The 20,117-nt window shown below is 32.8% G+C and overlaps 1 protein-coding gene across 7 annotated transcripts in view; it reads right to left on the bottom strand.

Moving 5' to 3' along the window:
- The window catches only part of LOC129806533 (inactive dipeptidyl peptidase 10), a 95,570-nt gene that overhangs the window by 32,061 nt on the left and 43,392 nt on the right, over positions 1-20,117 (bottom strand). For 4 of the 7 annotated variants that reach the window (XM_055855193.1, XM_055855195.1, XM_055855194.1 and 1 more), the window contains exons 3-10: positions 19,734-19,840; positions 19,451-19,649; positions 19,306-19,380; positions 14,051-14,103; positions 13,756-13,970; positions 8,177-8,471; positions 7,904-8,030; positions 4,585-4,773 (exon numbers count right to left, since the gene is read on the bottom strand). In XM_055855193.1, coding sequence (XP_055711168.1) covers positions 4,585-4,773; positions 7,904-8,030; positions 8,177-8,471; positions 13,756-13,970; positions 14,051-14,103; positions 19,306-19,380; positions 19,451-19,649; positions 19,734-19,840 — 1,260 coding nt within the window. Of the gene's footprint in view, positions 1-4,167; positions 4,207-4,584; positions 4,774-7,903; positions 8,031-8,176; positions 8,472-13,755; positions 13,971-14,050; positions 14,104-19,305; positions 19,381-19,450; positions 19,650-19,733; positions 19,841-20,117 lie in introns of all 7 variants that reach the window. The other 3 variants (XM_055855191.1, XM_055855190.1, XM_055855192.1) reach the window with 1 other exon arrangement.

The raw sequence follows: 20,117 nt of genomic DNA, 5'->3' as shown, positions 1-20,117 counted from the left end.
AGTTAAAAATAAATTTATATTAGACAGATTACTTTAAGGGCAGAATCACATTGACAGTAAAATGCTCACCGTATTTCGTTAATTTACACATTTTCATTGCAATTCTTATTCAAATTCTCGATTACCGTATTACCTTATCTCACACTCGGTGGCTCTAGGTGAAAATAATATAAGTAAATTGAAGAAATAAAACTAAAATGCGATAAACGGTGAACAAAAAAAACTGTAAGAGAAGTTAACCGTACAGTTTTTTTTGTTCACCGTATATCGCATTTTAGTTTTATTTCTTCAATTTACTTATATTATTTTCACCTAGAGCCACCGAGTGTGAGATAAGGTAATACGGTAATCGAGAATTTGAATAAGAATTGCAATGAAAATGTGTAAAATAACGAAATACGGTGAGACTACGGCGAGCATTTTATTGTCAATGTGATTCAGCCCTAAATCAGTATATTTCTTGAATTTGTAAATGAGATTTTTTGCACAAAATTTTTTCTTACTTTCCTCTTACCTGTCACACAAAACTGAGGATAATAACTAAACGAAGAATCAAAGTGAGTTCAAACCTTCAAAAGATCTTAGTAAAACTATTACCGAGGATACTATACTAGGGTAATGTGTGGTCTTTCTGGACAAGGTGCTTTTCGGGATATAACATGGGTATTTTGGGACACATAAAAAATCCCACAAATATTTCTTTTCTTTATTTTTTAAGTTTTATATGAAATATTAAGCTCTTTACGTATCAGATAAACATAAAACTTCTGAAATTTTATTTAATTTATAGCGTGAAATACGCGTGAATTGTAAGTGTCACATTAAACTTTTTACAAACACCTTTAGTGTGGTCAATTTTGTAGATATTAACGCAAACAGTCCTTAGTGTTTTTCGATTTAAGTCACTTTACAAGTGAAAATTAAAAAAAAAAAAATTTATGAAAGAGTGAAGTTTAGACCTTCCACTTAAAGGTAAATAATCAGAATCGGTGAAATTTATTTGCATAATAGCGCCTTTTGTCTGTCCCGAAGTACCCAACTGTCTCGAAGTATAGGGGAAGGTCGTCTGCCTTCAAACGAAAAATGGAGTTCCAAATTTAAGATTTTTTTCTGAAGAATCCACAAAATGGATTTTATTTTCTACTACACCAAAAAATCTCTTGTTCATTCGGCGTATATGATTACCTTATTCAGCACTTGCAAGTCCTCAGTTTTTCCTTCTGAGGAAATTAAAAAAGTGATGTCGATTTGTATGAAGGCAGCTGGCATAGTCTGCCTTTAAACGCGAGGCAGCTGCCTTTAAATGTTTTTTTTTCACTGGGAATATTGAATCAATAAAACTAAATGGGCTATAAATGATTAGGTTGAAGCCTAACGCACTCACTAAAATCATCACTGTAGTCAAAAGACATTAAACAATAACTTTTCTTCACATTTTTCTGAAGCACTGTTTTGCACTTGAAAATTTGGAAGAAAAAGCCATTGAAGTTGAAAATTGTCAACTTGAAACATCCCGGCCGGAGCAAGATAGCAGGTTATAAGTATTTGTATGACGTTCGTCAGAGAAAAGTAGGAGTTCGATTTCACATGTTTTGATGTATGGAAAGATAGGATTTAAAGGCACAAGACATTAGCATTTAAAGGCTGCTGCAGGGTGATATTTGCAAATTTTTGCCACCCACAAAAATTGTGTCATCTGAACCAAAATGTATTAACAGAAATATTAAGCCTGATTAACCTTCTATGTGTCACAATGGAAGATTTATTTGTAAAATGATTTTTACTATGAAAAATCACATGATTTGTGGAACATCAAAATTACAGTTTAAAGCTAATTTTCATTTTTTTTGATCTAGCATCTAGGAAATAGGAGCTAGGCTCTCCATTTTTTGATGATTTGTGAGGATGATGGATAGCTACCTAATAGTTAATAGAATATAACTTATACTTTTGAGAACAACGAAAAAATCGCAACATTTGAAGGCTGCTGCATTTAAAGGCAGACGACTTTCCCCTACCACTCTTACCTTTTAACATTTTTTGCTGTTTTGTAAAAAAAAATATGCATTTTTCAACATTTTTCGATAAGGATCTTATTCTGGATAGAATAAGGAAAGTGAATAATAATAGAATAAGGAAAGTGCTTTATTGCTTTATTAATCGAAAAATCGATTTTCGATTAATCGATTTCGAATATTTCGAAAACTAGACGATGCTTTTTCTTTAAATTTTAATATGTTGTAGCTGGGGTCGAGGCCTTTCCAACGGTGGGTCGCATTCCTATGAATTATGCGACGTTGTGTAGCGTGTAGAGAATTGTACAGTGAATAGGGTAGGGTCAGTACTTTTTCGCCAGTAAGCACTTTTTCGCCACCTACAAATAAAATCACTTTTTCAGGGAATTATGAGCTCATGGACCTACGAAATGACTATTACTTCGTAACCTTTAGTCCAACGGATCAGAAAACCACAACTGGTGCTCCACCGACTAGATTATTTGCAAGTTAATTAAAGAAATTGTCGACAAGGTGAACAGTCACCAAAAAAATATGGAGTTCTTAATAAACTTGTCAACGCTCAGACAAATTGTCTTGCAATGTTTTATGTTTTTGCAGTACAGTATTTGATATTTTTTCACTGAAAGTCACTTTGTCATTAACTAAGCTTCGCTCTAATATAATTATTTAATAATGTTTTCCAAAAAAATAAAGAAATACGGATGTGGTGAAATAGGGCTTACTTTTTTCGGTTGTGTAAATACTTTTCGCCACTCATTTTTCCAAGCATTTTACAAGTGGCGCACCTCGCGGAATTTAGTTGAAACAGACGTAATTGTCAATTGATTTTTGTCGCAAACAAAAAATGTGCAAAAAATCATTCGAAATACTCTAATAATTGTCTGGAATCGGTGTTAAATAAGAAAAGTACTGTGCAATGTATTTTTGCGGGTTTTCGAAAGCTGCTGTTACTTAAAAATCAATTAAAAACAAGTGGCGAAAAAGTGCTTACACAGTGGCGAAAAAGTGTTTACAAAGTGGCGAAAAGTACAGAAACATGCATTGTTGCAGGAAATGTATTTTTTCAACTAGATGCCCAAAAATTCCCGGTAAGTCTCCTGGTTCATTAGAGAGACAATGCTTCAAAGCACTTGTACAGAAAATTTCTTTTTATTTCGACAAAAATTGTAAGAATTACAAGGGTACAAAACCTTAAGGTGGCGAAAAGGGCTTACTCTACCCTACGTTAAACAAAAGTTGCAAACGAAATTTATTTTTCGTGGATATTTTTTGGATGTAAATTTTTCACGATACTTTTTACTATTCTGAAGTGTTCAATCGTTATTACTGATTAAACGAAACACCATTGATATCTGTGAAAAAATCTAGTCCTTAATTAAGACCTACCATTCAAATCTTAGCATTAAGACGTAAAATAGTGCCCAAAGCTGGGTGTTAAATAAAATCTTAGCGCTGAGGCACCTTACCCTGTGTCAGATGGGATCATGTTTTATAACAACTTATTATTATGTAGTATATGATTTATAATTTATTTAATTTTTAGGATCTGTCCATGAGTTCCTCATCAAAATTCAATATCTCTAAAATATTAGCAGGAGGTGAGCAAAGAAATAGAATACGATACTTAATACACATTTTGCCGCGCAAAGCGTCTATTCGTGCTTCATTTAAAATCAATTAAATTGACACTCAATCAAACAGCGGTGGTGGATTAAATTTCCTCACTCTGCACGCATATTGTATTAATATTTACAAAACACTGCTAATTTATACAAGCAAAAATGAATATTTAGGTTTTTTTCTATAATAGTCAGTAATTGTTATGAGTGACGCACAATTATTTTTGTTTTATAAACATGTATTCACATGGAAAGTAATTGAAATTTAATTTATAAATTATCGTTTTTGTTTATTTGCTATTTCAATTTTATGTTTACAAAACAAATTTAATTGTGCTTACCCCTTTAATATTTCACACCAAAAAGTGCGTTTTGTTTAAATGCAATTTTAATACTTTGGCTTGATTTTTTTTTTGCTTGTTTGTTATAAACTGTACATTATTTTTTTCAAAAGTGCAAGTAACACATGTAATATGTTTATAGTCTGACCCGATTCTCGCAGGTCTCGACAAGCTTGAATCGACCCTCACCTGATGGTGATGTTTACCATGCGTTATCACAGCTACTTGCTACATGAGAAAATTGAGAGAAATTGATTAACAGGAGGAAAATTAACTAATTTTCTCCACATTCAACAGTCATATTTTCATTACTATTCTCTCTTCCCTTTATTATTATTATTTTCTTTTTGAAAATGGAGCTGTTGCTCTTCTTTGAGATTATTTCCTCTTTTTTATTTATTTATTCTTCATTTCCTTTTCCAACAAACAACATCAATACACCATATATATACAACATAGATAGTGCAAAAGAATATATGAGACAGAGTGGAAAGGACAGATGTTGTCGCGAATTTTCCGGCGGAAAGGTGCGCTCCACCATCATACTCTCTCTTACATTTTCACAATTGAAAAATATTTTCACATATTTTTTTTTCACCAACTCACCTCATATCTTCCATGTGAAATCACAGAAAGGCGCTGTTGAGTTATTGTAACGTGTTTGATATGAGTAAAATGTTCTGTGCCTGTTTCCTGAATTCCTGCCAGCATGAGAAAACTGTCCCCATCCAGGGAGAATACTGGATGCGGCAAGATATCCAGCCATTCATTTTCTGGTGCACTTTCAGAGTGAGTCTGCAATGAGCAAAAAAAAAAATTTCTGCAATATTCAGGGATTTCCAATGCTATCAATAATGCGACTATTTTTCTCCATCTCTGGTGGGAAGAAAAACTGCAATTTAATCCCATCTTAAGGGGTAAGTCACTCCCATACCAGTGAATTTCTCATTTTCCGAGTTTCTCAAAGATCTTCACAGATTTTTTTTTAGTTTTGCGAAATATTTCTTTACAATTCTCGGGATCTGCAAAGTATCATCAGGGGAAAGTGCGCTACCTTCGGATGATTGAAGCTTCGGACAAGTCAATTTTTTCTATTTTCGCAGTAGATTTGACCTATGGCTTTTTTCGGGAAATTTGAGGCACTGAACTAGCTATAAAAATAATGAAATGTTCGAAGTTTTAGTCGTCCGAAGGGGCAAAATCTTTTTGGTCAGTAAAAAATTCAAATCGGTCAGTAAAAAATTAAATATGGTTAGTAAAAACTTTTAAAAAATCGGAAAAAATTAAATTTGGTCAGTAAAAAGTCAAATTTGATCAGTAATAAATCAAATTTGGTCAGTACAAAAACAAATTCGGTCAGACAAAAGTAAAATTTGATCGGTTAAAAAGTCAAATTTAGTCAGTAAATTTTTTTTAATCAGTAAAATGTGAAATTTAATGAGTGGAAAATTAAATATGATCAGTGAGTAATAATTTAGTCAATAAAAAACTAAAAGGAAATCAATAAAAGTTGAAGCCTTGCATATCCAGATAAAAAGTATTGCACATTTCGTATTTGATTTTTTACTGACAAAATTTTATTTTTACTAACCAAATATGACTTTTTACCGACCATGTTTGACTTTTCTCCGACCGAATTTGAATTTTTACTGACCAGACTCTTTATTTTTACTGACCAAATCTGACTTTTTACTGACCAAATTTAATTTTTTACTGACCAAATTTTATTTTTTACTGACCAAAAAGTCGCAGCCGTCCGAAGGTAGCACACTTTCCCCTATACTATATTTTATTAAGTTTATAAGGTTTATCAAACTTTGGAAATAACAAATTTCACAAGGATTTCACAAAGATTTTTTCGGTTTTCCTAAAAATGTACTTGGGGTTTTCTGAATTAACGAACCATTTTTAGGGTTTCTAGAAATTTTCCGAAACATTTTGAAGGTTTCTAGATACTCAAGAATCATTTCTCTGACCCTTCACCCTTGTCTCTTCTGCACTTTATTAAAAAAAAAAATAACAGATTAAAGTTAATAAAACACAAATTTTAATTGAGTTGGAATAAAAGAATAATGAATACATTATTCTTGAGCTGTAAAAGGTCAAAAAAAGATGTAGATTTTTGGTGTACTGCAGACATAAGGTATTGTACTCCTACTTGTACCAGTAGAGAAATTCTGTAATTTTTATGGCATTATCACACGTAAAATAGAAACCTGACAATGCCAATCGAGAGTTTTTGCTCATATCACATGAGCTCAAATATAAAATTCATTGATATTTTAGCCAAAATCTTGAAAACAAAAATCCTGAACAACGAAAATCTCCAAAATCCCGAAAAGTCAAAATACCGAATAGGCAAAATGCGGAATGGGTCAAAATCCCGGAAAACCACCTTCCAGAGAAACAAAAATCCCGAATGCCAAAATTCTGTAAAACGAAAATCTCGAAAAGCCAAAATCCCGCTAACCAAAAATCCCGAAAAGTCAAAATATCGGAAAGACAAAATCCCGAATGGTCCAAAAACCTGTAAAACCAACTTCCTGAAAAGACAAAATCTTAAATTTAAAATTTCAAAAAGCCAAAATCCCGAATGCTAGAATCCTGAACAACCTTCAAAAACAAAAATCTCGAAAAGCCCAAATCACAGAAATTCAAAATACCGAAAAGACAAAATCAGGAATGCATCAAAATCCCGGAAAATCAACTTCCCGAAAATCCAAAACGAAAATCTCAAAAAGCCAAAATCCTGGAAATCCAAAAACCCGAAAAGTCAAAATATCGGAGAGACAAAATCCGAAATGTGTCATAATCTCGAAAAACCAACTTCCCGAAAAGACAAAATCCGAAATCCAAAATCTCAAAAACCCAAAATTCCAGATGACAAAATCCTGAAAAATGAAAATCTCCAAAACTCCATTTCCCGAAAAGCCAAAATCTCGAAAACCTAAATCCTGAACAACGAAAATCTTCAAAAACAAAAACCCCGAAAAGCCCAAATCACGGAAAATCAAAATCCCGAAAAGTCAAAATATTGAAAAGACATAATCCGGAGTGGGTTAATATCCCGGAAAACCAACTTCCGGAAAAGACAAAATCCTAAATCTAAAATCTCAAAAAGTCAAAATCCCGAATGGCAAAATCCTGAAAAACGAAAATCTCCAAAACTCCATTTCCCGAAAAGCCAAAATCCCGAATGCCAAAATCCTGAACAACGAAAATCTTCAAAAACAAAAATCCCGGAAAGCCCAAATCACAGAAATTCAAAATCCCAAAAACTCACAATACTGACTGAAAGATAAAATACGGAATGAGTCAAAATCCTGGAAAACCAACTTCTCAAAAAACAAATGTCACAAGTCTGAATCTCGAAAAGCCAAAATCCTGAAAAGTCAAAATATCAGAGAGACAAAATCCGAAATGGGTCAAAATCTCGATAAACCAACTTTCTGAAAAGACAAAATCCTAAATCTAAAATCTCAAAAAGTCAAAATCCCGAATGGAAAAATCCTAAAAAATGAAAATCTCCAAAACTCTATTTCCTGAAAAGCCAAAATCTTGAAAAGACAAAATCCGTAATGGGCCAAAATCCCGGATTCAAATTTCAGGATTGTGGCGTCCGGGATTTTGGCTTTCGGGATTTTGCCCTTCTGGATTTTGACTGGGTCCCACAAATGTACAGTAACTGTGAAGATTATTTAATTTATTTTCACCAAATCCTAACAGGGTTTCCCGAACATCCAAACGTTAAGTTAACCAATGCATTAAGTTTTCTGAAATTTGACACTTAAGCAAGAATTTGCATCTTCGCCAGAATAAAGTGAAAAAGATGAAATTGATTTTTTTCAATACCCAATTCTTTGAGTCTTGTGGACTGTATTAAATTTTCAGTAGCATTGATATCAATTAAACCAAATGTATTTACCTCAGTACATGTCCAATTAGGTGCAAAGCAGACTGAAACAATACTAAGGTTTTGTGCACGTGTTATCCATACAACAGACACTTGATGATTGGGTTCCACCCATTCGGCTGACGTCAAATAATATTCCCTGGGGATAAAAAAAAGAGAGAGCACAAAAGAAGAATTTTATTCATGAAAATCCTGCTCGACATATTGAATTTTGTAAAACAAAAAACCAAAAAAAAAATTGTGCTTTTGTGGTTTAATTTTCCTTATACACAAAAAAATACCTACTGTCCTTCCAGTGCTGCAGGTGGCTTTACGCGATTTCGTTGAATATCTGATACATTGGTAACATCCAGAATCCAAAGTTGAACTTCAGGATTCAAAGTTCCGGGCGTTGGATATCGTTGAGTGCGTGTCTCTGGGAATATTCCTCCACTGGTAACACCACTTGCAGCAATCATTGGACCCGCAGAAAACCACGGATATGACATGACATTGACACTGGTGTCATTGAATGACATGTACATGATATGAGTTCCATCCGATGACCCCCAAATAGCTTCAGGCGAGGAAAATATTTCCTCTGATGAGATATGTTATGAAATGTAGAATAAAATGATATGTGTCAGCTTTTTATATATTACCCATCGTTCCGCAGATAAAGTTCAAAATGAAACCAATTTCCATCTAATTCCAAATTCTAAATTATCTTGATAAAATATCTTTACAATTTCAATCTCAAATTAGTCAACGGAGTTAGAAAGACAGTCCAAAGAGTTTATTTTTATGGCGTGAAACTAATATCTTGGAGAAAGAAAAAAAACACAAGAGTCATTCTGCGATTTCCAGATATACAAATCCTTTAATATTGTGTATAGAAATAATATTGGCAGACGTCCAGACTCATGAAATTCATTTCCAAATCCCCCAACCCCTATAGTACCAAGTAAATATTATAAATATAGACTCTCTGAATACCCATATAGAGACCAAGCAAAGATTAATAACTCTACCCTCTAGTAGCAGCCCTATTCCTATAAATTTCATCAACCACTTCCCATGCATATGTTATGTATTTATATGTCATCACCACATCAAATTTAGTATGATACAATAATAATAAAATCAATATAACAGCTTTATCAGACTGATGCAAAAATTTGATTTGTTTGCATTATTCTACTGAAATATTGTAGCAAAAAATTAGTGTATTTTTGTGGTTTGTTTCACAAAAGCTTTGTAGGATTTTTTTAAAAAATATTTTGCATTAATAAAAGTTTTTTTTTTAATTTTCATCTTTTTTATCGATCCCAAGCTTCGTAATGACTAATTTTTCCTTTAATTCTGAATAAATATGACTCCGCAGTATATTTTAAAATCAGAGGTGGAATGATAACTTTTCGACACTATCGAATCGATAGTATCGATAAATCTATATTTGTCATATTTGTTAGATTAAATGAATGTCGACTTTTAACGCATTATTGGGTCATTCATTGTGACATTCTTAAAAGCATTTGACTGTTGATTAATAATTATATTAGTTACAGGAAATGCAGCTATCGTTTAAATTTTTCAGAATCGACAGTCGATAGTATCGAAAATAAGTTATCATGTCACCCCAGTAGGGGACTTCTGTAACGCTTTGGCAATGCCATATGACAAATTGGGTTCGAATCTTAGGAGAGCTTTTTCGAAAATGCGATTCTGTAGCCGTGACATTGCCATTTCAGCTCACGTGGCATTTCCAGAAGTTACGAATTTGACATTTCTGGCAATTAAAATGACTATGAATGTTGTTAAACAAATCATTCAATACAGTACTGTATTTTCATAAATTCATCAAATAAAAGAATTTCATTAAAAATTCAATGAATTGCATTTTTGAACTCATACGATATGACAAAAAAAGGTCGAATGGCATTGTCAGGTTTCGAACTCACGCGTGATAATGCCACGAAAATTACAGAATTCCCCTCTAGGACACTTCTCTAGTTCTTAAAATACGAGTGCGATAAGTCACATTTATTGAGAAATATAGGAAAAAATTAGTCATTACGAAGCTTAGGCACTTTCCTCTACATTTTTCCTTTCAACAAAAATAAATAAATTAAGGCACCAAAATAATGATTTAAGCCCAAAAGATTTTTTTCAAAATTCTTGTATGTTCGAATATTTTTATAAAAATTACCAGCGGTCACGCACAATTTAAAGAGAAGCAGGAGAAGTTTTAATAAAAAGTGATGAACTAAAACTCAATCCGCGATTAAGTAAAACTTGATGCAAGTGCAAGCACAGGAAAATGTTGTTAGAGGCTTTATTAACCCATTCCTTACCATGGTATTATACATCATACGCAAATTGAGTGATTTTAGATGATTTATTCCTGGGCTATTGTTATCCGAATTGTTTTCGGGAATGGAAATTTAGTAACTTTAGTCCTTCAATTACTTGGAAAAAATAGTCCGACAGAAATGAAAATACATTTTGTTATTGTTTTCTTGCTTCGCGGAAGGTCATGCAAAATTTTTGCTAAAAATGGCGAACGGAAAAATCGACATCCCGTGGAATTTGTCAAAATTAGCCTTTTCCCTCTTTCCTGATTTGAATTTTGATTGCCAATTTGCTTTCTTGGATAGTTATTCTATCTATTCAACTCAATAATTAATAATTATATCTAGATTAATCTGTCATGTATTAATCTAAAGAATTTAAATTCTGTGGCCGTTAAGATGTGTGTTTGACAGCGGCTCTCCGCGTCCCCATAATAGATAAAAATTCTTTCTTTTAAACAAGAATCATCTGTTAATCTGTATTAAACTAATTATATAAAATTAAACCAAAATATGAGCATCCTATCTCAAGTATTTCTAGTACATTGACTGAATACGTTAAAGTGTAGGGCTTCCGGAAGATAGAATGATCGGGTGTGTTATATCTGACTGCACTAAATTCGAAACTCGAAGTGATCGAACTCGTGAATTGGGTGCTATACTTCAAAAGTAATTTAGCATTTTTTACCGTTTACCTGTCCTCAACCGATTTGAACTGATTCGAATACGAACCGATTTGAAAAGATCCCACAAAATAGTATGAGTACAGTAGACTCTCTCTCAATCGGGCATATGTAAATTCCACAAAAGGCGCTCAATTATAAAGAGTTCATGATAAAATAAGAGGAACTACGGCGAATATGAGCAAATTTGCTTAAAAATGAAACGTGAAAATTGTGAACAAAATTTTTCGACCGATTGAAAAAGAGCCGATTGAGCGAGAATCAACTGTAATAAAAATTGATTCTCTAATAATAAAAACGTTATCGGTTCATAACTGTATTGCAGGGGTATGCAAGAACCGTTGAAACCGAATAAACGTCAAAATAAGTTTGTTCAGGTAGCGTTTTGACCATTGACGTACAAGTGACATTCGACATTTGTTCGGTTTCAAACGATTTTTGCACACTTCTTCATGTCACTCTTAATATCACCGAAAAATCTAATCAATTTATTTGTTTTGTTCAAGCATATTAACGATGTCGGCAACGTAATCGATCTTAGCTATAAGAGGCTGTTTTAAATTCGAGATTTTGGGACCGAAATTCCACTTGAATTATGAAAAAATTGAACGAGAAACAAATTTCCCATATAATATCTAAAGATGAAGCACTTTTAGAGCATGGCACAATTTCAAGCACTGCCTCTAATTGAATTGTTGCCACTTGTAAACTACCGGTCGGATTTCATTAAGTTGGAAGAATTGGGAGGGAATAAGTATTCTTAAGGTAACCAGCCGCCATACCTTTGAGTACCTAGCCAGATTTTCTCAAGAGACCCAAAATTACACATTTTTTTCTCTGATGTTCCAAACCGGACTAATTCTCTGGCTTTTTAACACTAAACCAACCGACCGTTTTTATGGTCGTTTTTCGGTTAATTGACAAACCGCAGTAGCGTAGGATACTCGACAAATTTGTCTTGGAAAAGAGCAAAAAATTAAAATCTAAACACTGACAAATATTACATGCATATTTTAAGAAACTTATAAAGTTTGATAGTAACATTGTACCATTAATTTTAAACTGGTCAATTTGACCGGATTTTGGTAGGTAGGCAATGACACTCGGTGGCAGCCAAAATCCCGAAAGCCAAAATACCGAACGCCAAAATTCCGAAAAGGTCAAAATCCCGAAAGCCAAAATCCCGAAAGCTAAAATCCCGAATTTTCAAAATCGTGAAAAGGAACAAATTATATAGCGGAAAATGTTCAGAATAATTTTCCAAGACTAGCTATGTCTAATGGCACTTTTTTTCGGGATTTTGGCTTTCGGGATTTTGGCTTTCGGGATTTTAATCGGAACCCACCTCGAACATATTTTAATAAAATGTTGGAATTAACCAGACCAAATTAAGAAATCAAATGGTTCGAGACAGTAACGTAGGATTTTCAAAGAGCCCCCCTATGTCTAGTAGACTCTCGCAAAATGCTTTTTGGGATATCTCAAAAACACGTAGTATGATTTTCTTAATTTTTATTTTTGTCTTTTTCTTACGAAATATTGGGATTGATTTTCATCCACATAAAACAATTACTTTCAATTATTCTTATAGAACATTTTTCAAGAGGCAAAATGTCAATCGGTTACAGGGAACATATCTTTCAGAAATTATGACAACTTTAGGTTCATTGGCCATCAAATCTCGGACAAATCTGAATCCGTCACGGTCGTTTTATAAACCGATATTTAGTATTTTACGAAAATGCAATTGCATAATTCGTAAACAATTAGAACAATTTTGAAAAGACCTATAAATCAGTTCAAATCGGTCGCGAAGAGTTTAACCCGTTAAGGGCGATTAGAACACCGGAGTCCCATAAAGAAAATAATTTTTCCTGACTACCTAAAGTTATTTTATTGTTTATACGTAGTCGTAAAGTAGTAGGTTGAAGGAATTTAGGATATTTTTTACAAATCTCCACCTATTTGCTATATAGTAAATTTTTAAGCTAAAAAGTTACGAATTTTTAAATTCTCACATTGAAAATTGATTTTTAATTATTTTTTATACTTCCAATTTTTTTAAGCAGTTTAGTAAAAGAGACTGCAATATTAAAACATAATATTTTTCATTAGAGTGGATCAGTCAATTGTATCGTCAGAAAAATTACTTCAATTTTTGGGCCTTTTTTACTGATTTTGTTTATCGGTTTCATTTTTATTGTTGATTTTCGGTCAACGAAAACAGTCTCGTCGTTGGTTAATGTAAAATATGATAAAGTGGGAAAGAATTATGTGGAAGGCTCGAACTTGAGAGGCCAAATGGCAAGAGATACGAACTTCCGATCTTCGGATGACCCCCATAAGTCGACCCAAGGAACATTATTATGATTTTTATTTTCCCACCAACCCTTCAACCCCTCCGAAACAATGTTTTTTTGGTTATCCTCGAAAACGGCTCCTACAATTTCTTTTATTTTTGGTTATGTTTTAGAGGTGGTCCAAGCGAACATTTCGTCCAAATATACCTATGACCTAAAAAAATCGCCATCATGAAATCTTGAAAGTCACAGTTTAACTGGTCTCGGAATCAGTAATGAAACGGTTAAATACCCGAGAATGACTTTCATTCTTTTCCGTCATTATTTTTTTTTTTGCAAATAATGCCTAAATACACAGCAGAATTTATTAGTAAGGGAAACAAGGGCAGCACCAAACAGGGGTAGTTATAAACACTATATAATTTTTTAATGATGGGTATTAGATTACAGAATTTGAGACCTAAGAATTTCATAGATAATCTAGGGAATTACACCTTTGAAAAAGTTCTGTTTCGGGAAAAGAATTCGGGAAAGAATAAAAGTGAATTTACCTTGATACAACCAGTCAGGAACACCGTTGTAAATAGTGTCCGACTGGCCAGTTTTCGTCAGGCGAATATCCTCCTCGTCGGAGGGTGATTGTCGAAGGTAAATATCGTTGTCAGCGACAATTACCAAGGCGGTTGTGTTCCCCAGCCACGTTGCAAACTGGAGACGAGTGCGTTGTACTTTCGGTGAATCTTTCAACGTAACTGGCATGTGATGACTATAAATTCAAAAAAAAAAAAAAGAAATATTGTACAAAACTTCTCAAATTAGCAAACTTTTCGAATAAATGTCACTTACTCATTTGTTACATCGTAAACGGTATAAAAAGCTGTGAATGAATTTCGATACACCTGCAAAAAAACACAAAAAAATCAATTAAATATAAATTTCCCTCGGGAGCAATGCTCAGAAAAACTAAATTACGTAATTACGTATTCAATGTAACAAAAAATTTAATAATCAGTGATAAATGACGAAAAATTTACAAACCGAGAAAAACTATGTGAAATACTTCAGAGAAAAAGAATGAGAAATGGGATGAAAAAGAAGTGGCATCAGAAGGAAAATGCATTTAAAATGCGGGTGGCAGTTCCTTCCTTGGCTTAAAGCCAAAATGTTATTGAATCTTAATATTTGTCATTCCGAATTACTTTCCTTTTGAGAATACTCCACTTTCAATAGTTATTGAATCAATTGTTATGCGATAAAGAAATATCTCTGTGGCTTAGATCTGCAAAAGTAAAATTAAAAGTACCTATTTTCTTCATCGCAGTGATTAGGGTAAGTGTGCCAAATTCCGGCCAGCTTGCAATTCCGGCCACATTTTTTGTTCTTCAAATTTCCATGAATTTTTAGTTTTTGCATATTCTAGAGATTATACAGTGCAAAAAAATATCGATTTGGCGTGCAAGATGATCTGAAAAACGCATTGGAAGAATTCCGAAAGGGCAAGGATCTATGAGAATGAAGGTGGCCGGAATAAGCCTCCAATGCTATGTCTACATTTTTATTCATTTTAAAATGTATTAAGGATGATTTTAGAGAAAATAAAGACGATAAACTGTCTACAAGGTTTCAAGCAACACTCGTTAAGAAGGAATAAAAAGTTCAATTTGTGTTAAAAATATTACATTTCAATTTTGAGACTTTGGCGCTTGCATGCAACTATGCCGAAATTTGGCACACTTACCCTAAGTATATGTAATTTCAATTATTTATTTGTATTTATAATGCGGTCTTCAGGCGAAAGGTTTAACCATTAACAATTCCTATGAAGCCAAAGCTTCGCAAAATTTATTTAATTATTTTCTCATGACATTATCTTAAGTCATGTGACTAAGTAAGTTACAAGCCTAACTATATAACATTAAATCACAACTAAAGATTAAAAGTGTTATTCCAATGAAAAAATAAGATATTTTTTAGCACTTCACTGTTCTCAAGTGCTTCTGCATTATCGACTTTTCTTTGTATTGGTCCCTGTCTCGACTATTTTTGCTGTGTTCTAAAACCACAAAAAGGTTACAGGAACTGATACAAAAAAAGTTGGTAATGCAGAAGCACATGAGAACAATAAAGTGCTAAAAAAGAGTTCAGAAGAAAGATTTCACCTTTTCCTTTTCCATTGGAATGGAATATCACTATAACCCCGTCTCAGAATGTATCTCATTTCGAAATAACGCATGTAATTTTCTTATGAAATATTCTACGAAAAATTAACAAATATAGCAAAATTTTCACTTTAAATCTTTCCATAAACAAATCCCGGAATATATTTTTGTTGACATCTTGGAATTCCCAAGCGTATAAAAGATATTTTTCCACATGAAAAATTGTTTCAGAGAATGAACTTTTTATAGCTTTATGGGTTTTCAGTACATAAATCGTGAAATTGGTCACTGTTAAGATTTTCAACAGACATTTTTGGTGCAAAGTAGTGAAATATTTTCAATGTTAGAAAATTGAAACTTGAGAAATTTTTATGCTTCTCAGAATTCAACGAGAAATTTCACTTATAGTGAGATCTGTTTACTTGAAAGTTCCTTATTGTTGTGGTGCAAGAGAATTTTATTGACCTCACTCTACAATATAGAACATTTTCTAGCAATTTTTATTTGTTTGAGAAACTTTTTAAATAAAGTTAAATAGTGGCAACTGCATTTAAGATCAATTTAATTGCTTTCTTTTAAAAGAAAAATATCATACTCGAAAAATCACGAAATTTATTTCTTACAAGGAAAATCCTCTAACTAGAATTCGAATTTCTGAATGAAACCCCTTGTTCGGACCAAAGGAATTCTTTTGCTTGTAGGGTAAAGTGGTACAAGTTGGACAATGAACGGTACAATTTGGACAGGGCTTTTTGTCTTGATAAATTTAGTAATTCATTTTTATTTGTATATTTTTAATTTGGTCCCTTGTGCTAAAAAAACAAATTGCTTAAAAAGCCATGGCCAACTTGTAACAGCAAATTGTCCAACTTGTACCACTAATTCCAAATTATATCACTTTACCCTACAGCTTGCAAAAATCTTAAATTCTCACCTAAAACAAATTTCGAAAAATCCCAAAATTGGTATTTGGAGCACAAACTAATAATTTTATGATTTTTCGAAATCTGTTTTAAAATTATTTTTTAAATAAATTTTTTTAATATTTTAAATAAAAACTTAAGTTTCTTGAAATATGTCTATAAGTGTATAAAGTCCATAAGTGATGATTCCACCCTATATTCCTATATAAAATTAATTACTCTATATATAATTAAGAAAATTATATGAGTTTTTCTACAAAATATCACAAATTCTGAGCAAGTACCACTATACCTTCCTCCATCAAACTTCATTTTCTAAAAGTTCGTATTTTTTGATAAGCATTGTTCGTAATATTATCACTTGGCAAGCATTTTTTGTTTTCTTTTTTACAAATATTTGTTCGTACATTTTTGTTTCAGTGGCAAAATTTTCCAACCAAGTGAAAAAAAATTACAAACATTTTGCTCGGCAAATGATCATGTTCCGAAAAATTTTTGTGAAAAGTACAAACTTTTACGAAACTTTGATAAACGATTTTCGATTTCGTAAGTCTACAGTAAGGATTTGTAAATATTTACGAAGAATGACGTCAGTAAAAAACTTTTAAAAAATCAGTAAAAAATTAAATTTGGTCGGTAAAAAGTCAAATTTGTCAGTAAAAATCAAATTTGGTCAGTAAAAAATTAAATATGGTCAGTAATGGCTCCGGCACACCTTTTAGATCAGAAAAATTTCATGAAGTCGAAAACCCAATCCTTTTCTTTTCACATGCCTTGCATATGTCTATCGCATTTCCTCGCACTCTTCTTCTTCTTTTAAACATCACTCCAAATTTAATTTAGCTTAATCGAATTCGGTATGCGAAAGAATGAGATAGTCATATGCAAAACATGTGAAAAAGAAATGGTTTCGAAATTCGACTTCATGAAATTTTCCTGATCTTAAAGGTGTGCCGGGGCCATTACTGACCAAATTTTATTTTTTACTGACCAAAAAGTCGCAGCCTTGCGATTTGCACCTGTGATGGATCGGTATTAATCGGCAATGAATCGGTAAAATATCGAAAATTGATTAATACTATTTTTTCTTAATTTGACTTTTCCGATTTTAGGATCTGAAAGTCAAATGGTGAGAGATATCGACTTCCAGTTTTCGAAGAGGCCCACAAATGGACACAGATAATATCCCGAACTGATTTTACTGTTCGAACTCTACGGAGAGAGCAGTGTATATAATCCCTCAATTTCTTCACGCGCCCTCCCCCCAAATTTCCCCAGAGACCACTTTTGTCAGCAAATCTTCACGTTTCAGACGATTTCTGAGAAATGTTGTCACGCTGTTTGTCCGTCTGTCAGAGGCTAAATGGTTAGAGATAGCGACTTAGAACCTTCTGGAACCCCCCTCCCATTAGTCGACTCAAGGATCGTTAACATGCACATCATTTTCCCCCACAACTCCTGTTCCCCATCAAAACCATGTTTTTCTGGTATTACTCGAAAACGCGTCGTGCGATGTTTTTCATTCATGGATATGTTTTACAGATAACCCGATAACCCAGGCGAACATACCGTCCTTAGACGAAAATACAGTTTTTCAAGATCAAACGTTAAAAAAAGGCTCTAGAGAGCGCATTTATCAAGCGAACGGGTGTCATGTTTGGGCTCGTTGTAAAGGTCTTGAAATTTTCAACAAAACTGAACTGGTTCCAATCGGTTTTGAACCGGTTCACAGCCGAAAACTAACTTTTATCCGAAAACCAATTCTATTACTTCCAAAAAAATTTTGGAGGATCTTTTGAATGATTCATGAATCGGTTCAAATCAGTTGGGAACCGGTAAATGGTAAATGATTTTTTTTACATATATTTGGTTTATTTCGAAAATGATTCCAACGATTTGACTCATTTTTTAATACAATTTAGATGCTATTTACGTGAGCTTTAGGATCCAGTAACAAATGGTTAAGGTGTTCGAAAATGCGTATTTATTAACTACTTTTCGATTTCAGAATGGTTTTTTTAACTGATGAATGAATTTAATCGGTAATTAACCGGGATTTACTCAATAAACCAGACTAAAGAATAATTCTAAGAAAGCGCTATCTTATTATTTAGAACACTAAATACAGCTAGAACGCTTTTATAAAACTAATCAAATGTGATACAGAAAAAACGAAAGTTTATATTTAAATAAAAGGACTGAAGACTAAAATGTTTGAAACGGATTTTTCCTTTTTTTGATCTATATAAAATTCAAACGGTAAGAGATATCGACTTCCGGTCTTCGATGACCCCTCCTCCAATGACATTACCTCGAAAATTTTTCCTCTCCCCCTAAAAAACGTCAAAAATGAGGTTTTTCTAACATTGCAAAAAATTGGCCCTAGCGATTTCAATGATTTTCGGATATGTTTTGTAGTTAGTCGAGCTGAACATTTCGTTCTTATTTAATTGAATGACAGTATAACAAAACATTAAAAAAGTATCTGCATAAAGGAATATTTTTTAATGTTTAGGGTTATGCCTTATGGGTTACATTTCCGCTAAAATTGTAAATCCAACCATGAAATTTAGCATTGCCTTGTGTATCAAATGCAGTTTATAGCAATTCATGATCCATTCGCGTGCATTTTGCTAATATATCTCTTTAACATGTCTTACTTTTCTATCTTCCTCCCTCAAAGTCTTGTATATATGCATGCACTTATAAATATTATGTAGTTGTGTACATGTAGTAGCAAAATATTCAAAAAGCCACCGAGGTTGGATTTAACTTTGCCACATTCGCTTTATGGTGTTGCATAATAATATGCAGCAATTTTAAAGTTTACCATCGTTATTAAAATTATTATGCTTCCTTTTGTGAGAAAGCTGACTCAAAACTTTAAATAATAAATAAATGGAAAATATTTTCCGCTTTGAGACCCCCTAGAGATTGTTCTTTATATAATTGTTCAGTGAAATTATTATTCTGATTCACAATATAATTGGATTTTCAATTAAGAAAATTTTGCATTTACCTGTTTGACGTTGTGTTTAAATAAAACATATCGTAGATCTGAAGAACATTGATAACCCTTAACATTTAATTGCCTCTGCAAGAAAAAAAATGAATAAAAAATATATTAGTACATCAATTCAATGAAGTTTATGCTAAGAACATACCAGCGTATGATTTGTAACAAGTGTTGTAACCGAATCATTGGCAGTGTCCAGAACAGCAAGGCCCCCATCATCAGATTGAAAAACGAACTTACTACGAGTCACCCAAGTGGGTGTCAATCGATTTGGCGCCAAGTCGCCCTGTATATATTCATCTAATATCATACGTCTCCCCGACCAATATAGCAATTCGTCTACGTATCTGCAAGAAAGTGTCATTTATAACAGCAAAAAAAAGAGTGCAACATTCCGAGATTGTGGAATAACTTTATCTCAATAAACCTACCCTAAAAGGTAAATTGCTGTTACAATACCCGCCACTACGAATCCAATTACAAGAAGAGAGAATATTATGCTTCGCCAGTTGTGACCCTCTTGAGTGTAGGCTAGATCCTAAAGAATAAAATAAATATAACCTATCTTACGTGCATGTTTCACTTCCACCATTTGAAAAATCAATAATGTTTACATTTTATGAAAATTAATTCTACAAACTTGAGAAAGAAATAAAGGAGATTGGGGCAAGTTCGAACAGTTGAATTTTGCATCGTGATCCTTTCACTTAGAAAATACTATATACTGCTATACTCTTGGTTAAAAGTTTACAATTCTGATGCCATTCCAAAGAAAGAAAAAAACATTTTTTTAACATTTTACTGTTCTCAAGTGC

Source organism: Phlebotomus papatasi, chromosome 3 (assembly GCF_024763615.1).
Source record: "Phlebotomus papatasi isolate M1 chromosome 3, Ppap_2.1, whole genome shotgun sequence".
NCBI lineage: Eukaryota > Metazoa > Arthropoda > Insecta > Diptera > Psychodidae > Phlebotomus > Phlebotomus papatasi.
The sequence above is the reverse complement of the archived record's forward strand: the minus strand, read 5'-3'. Positions and strand labels throughout refer to the sequence as shown.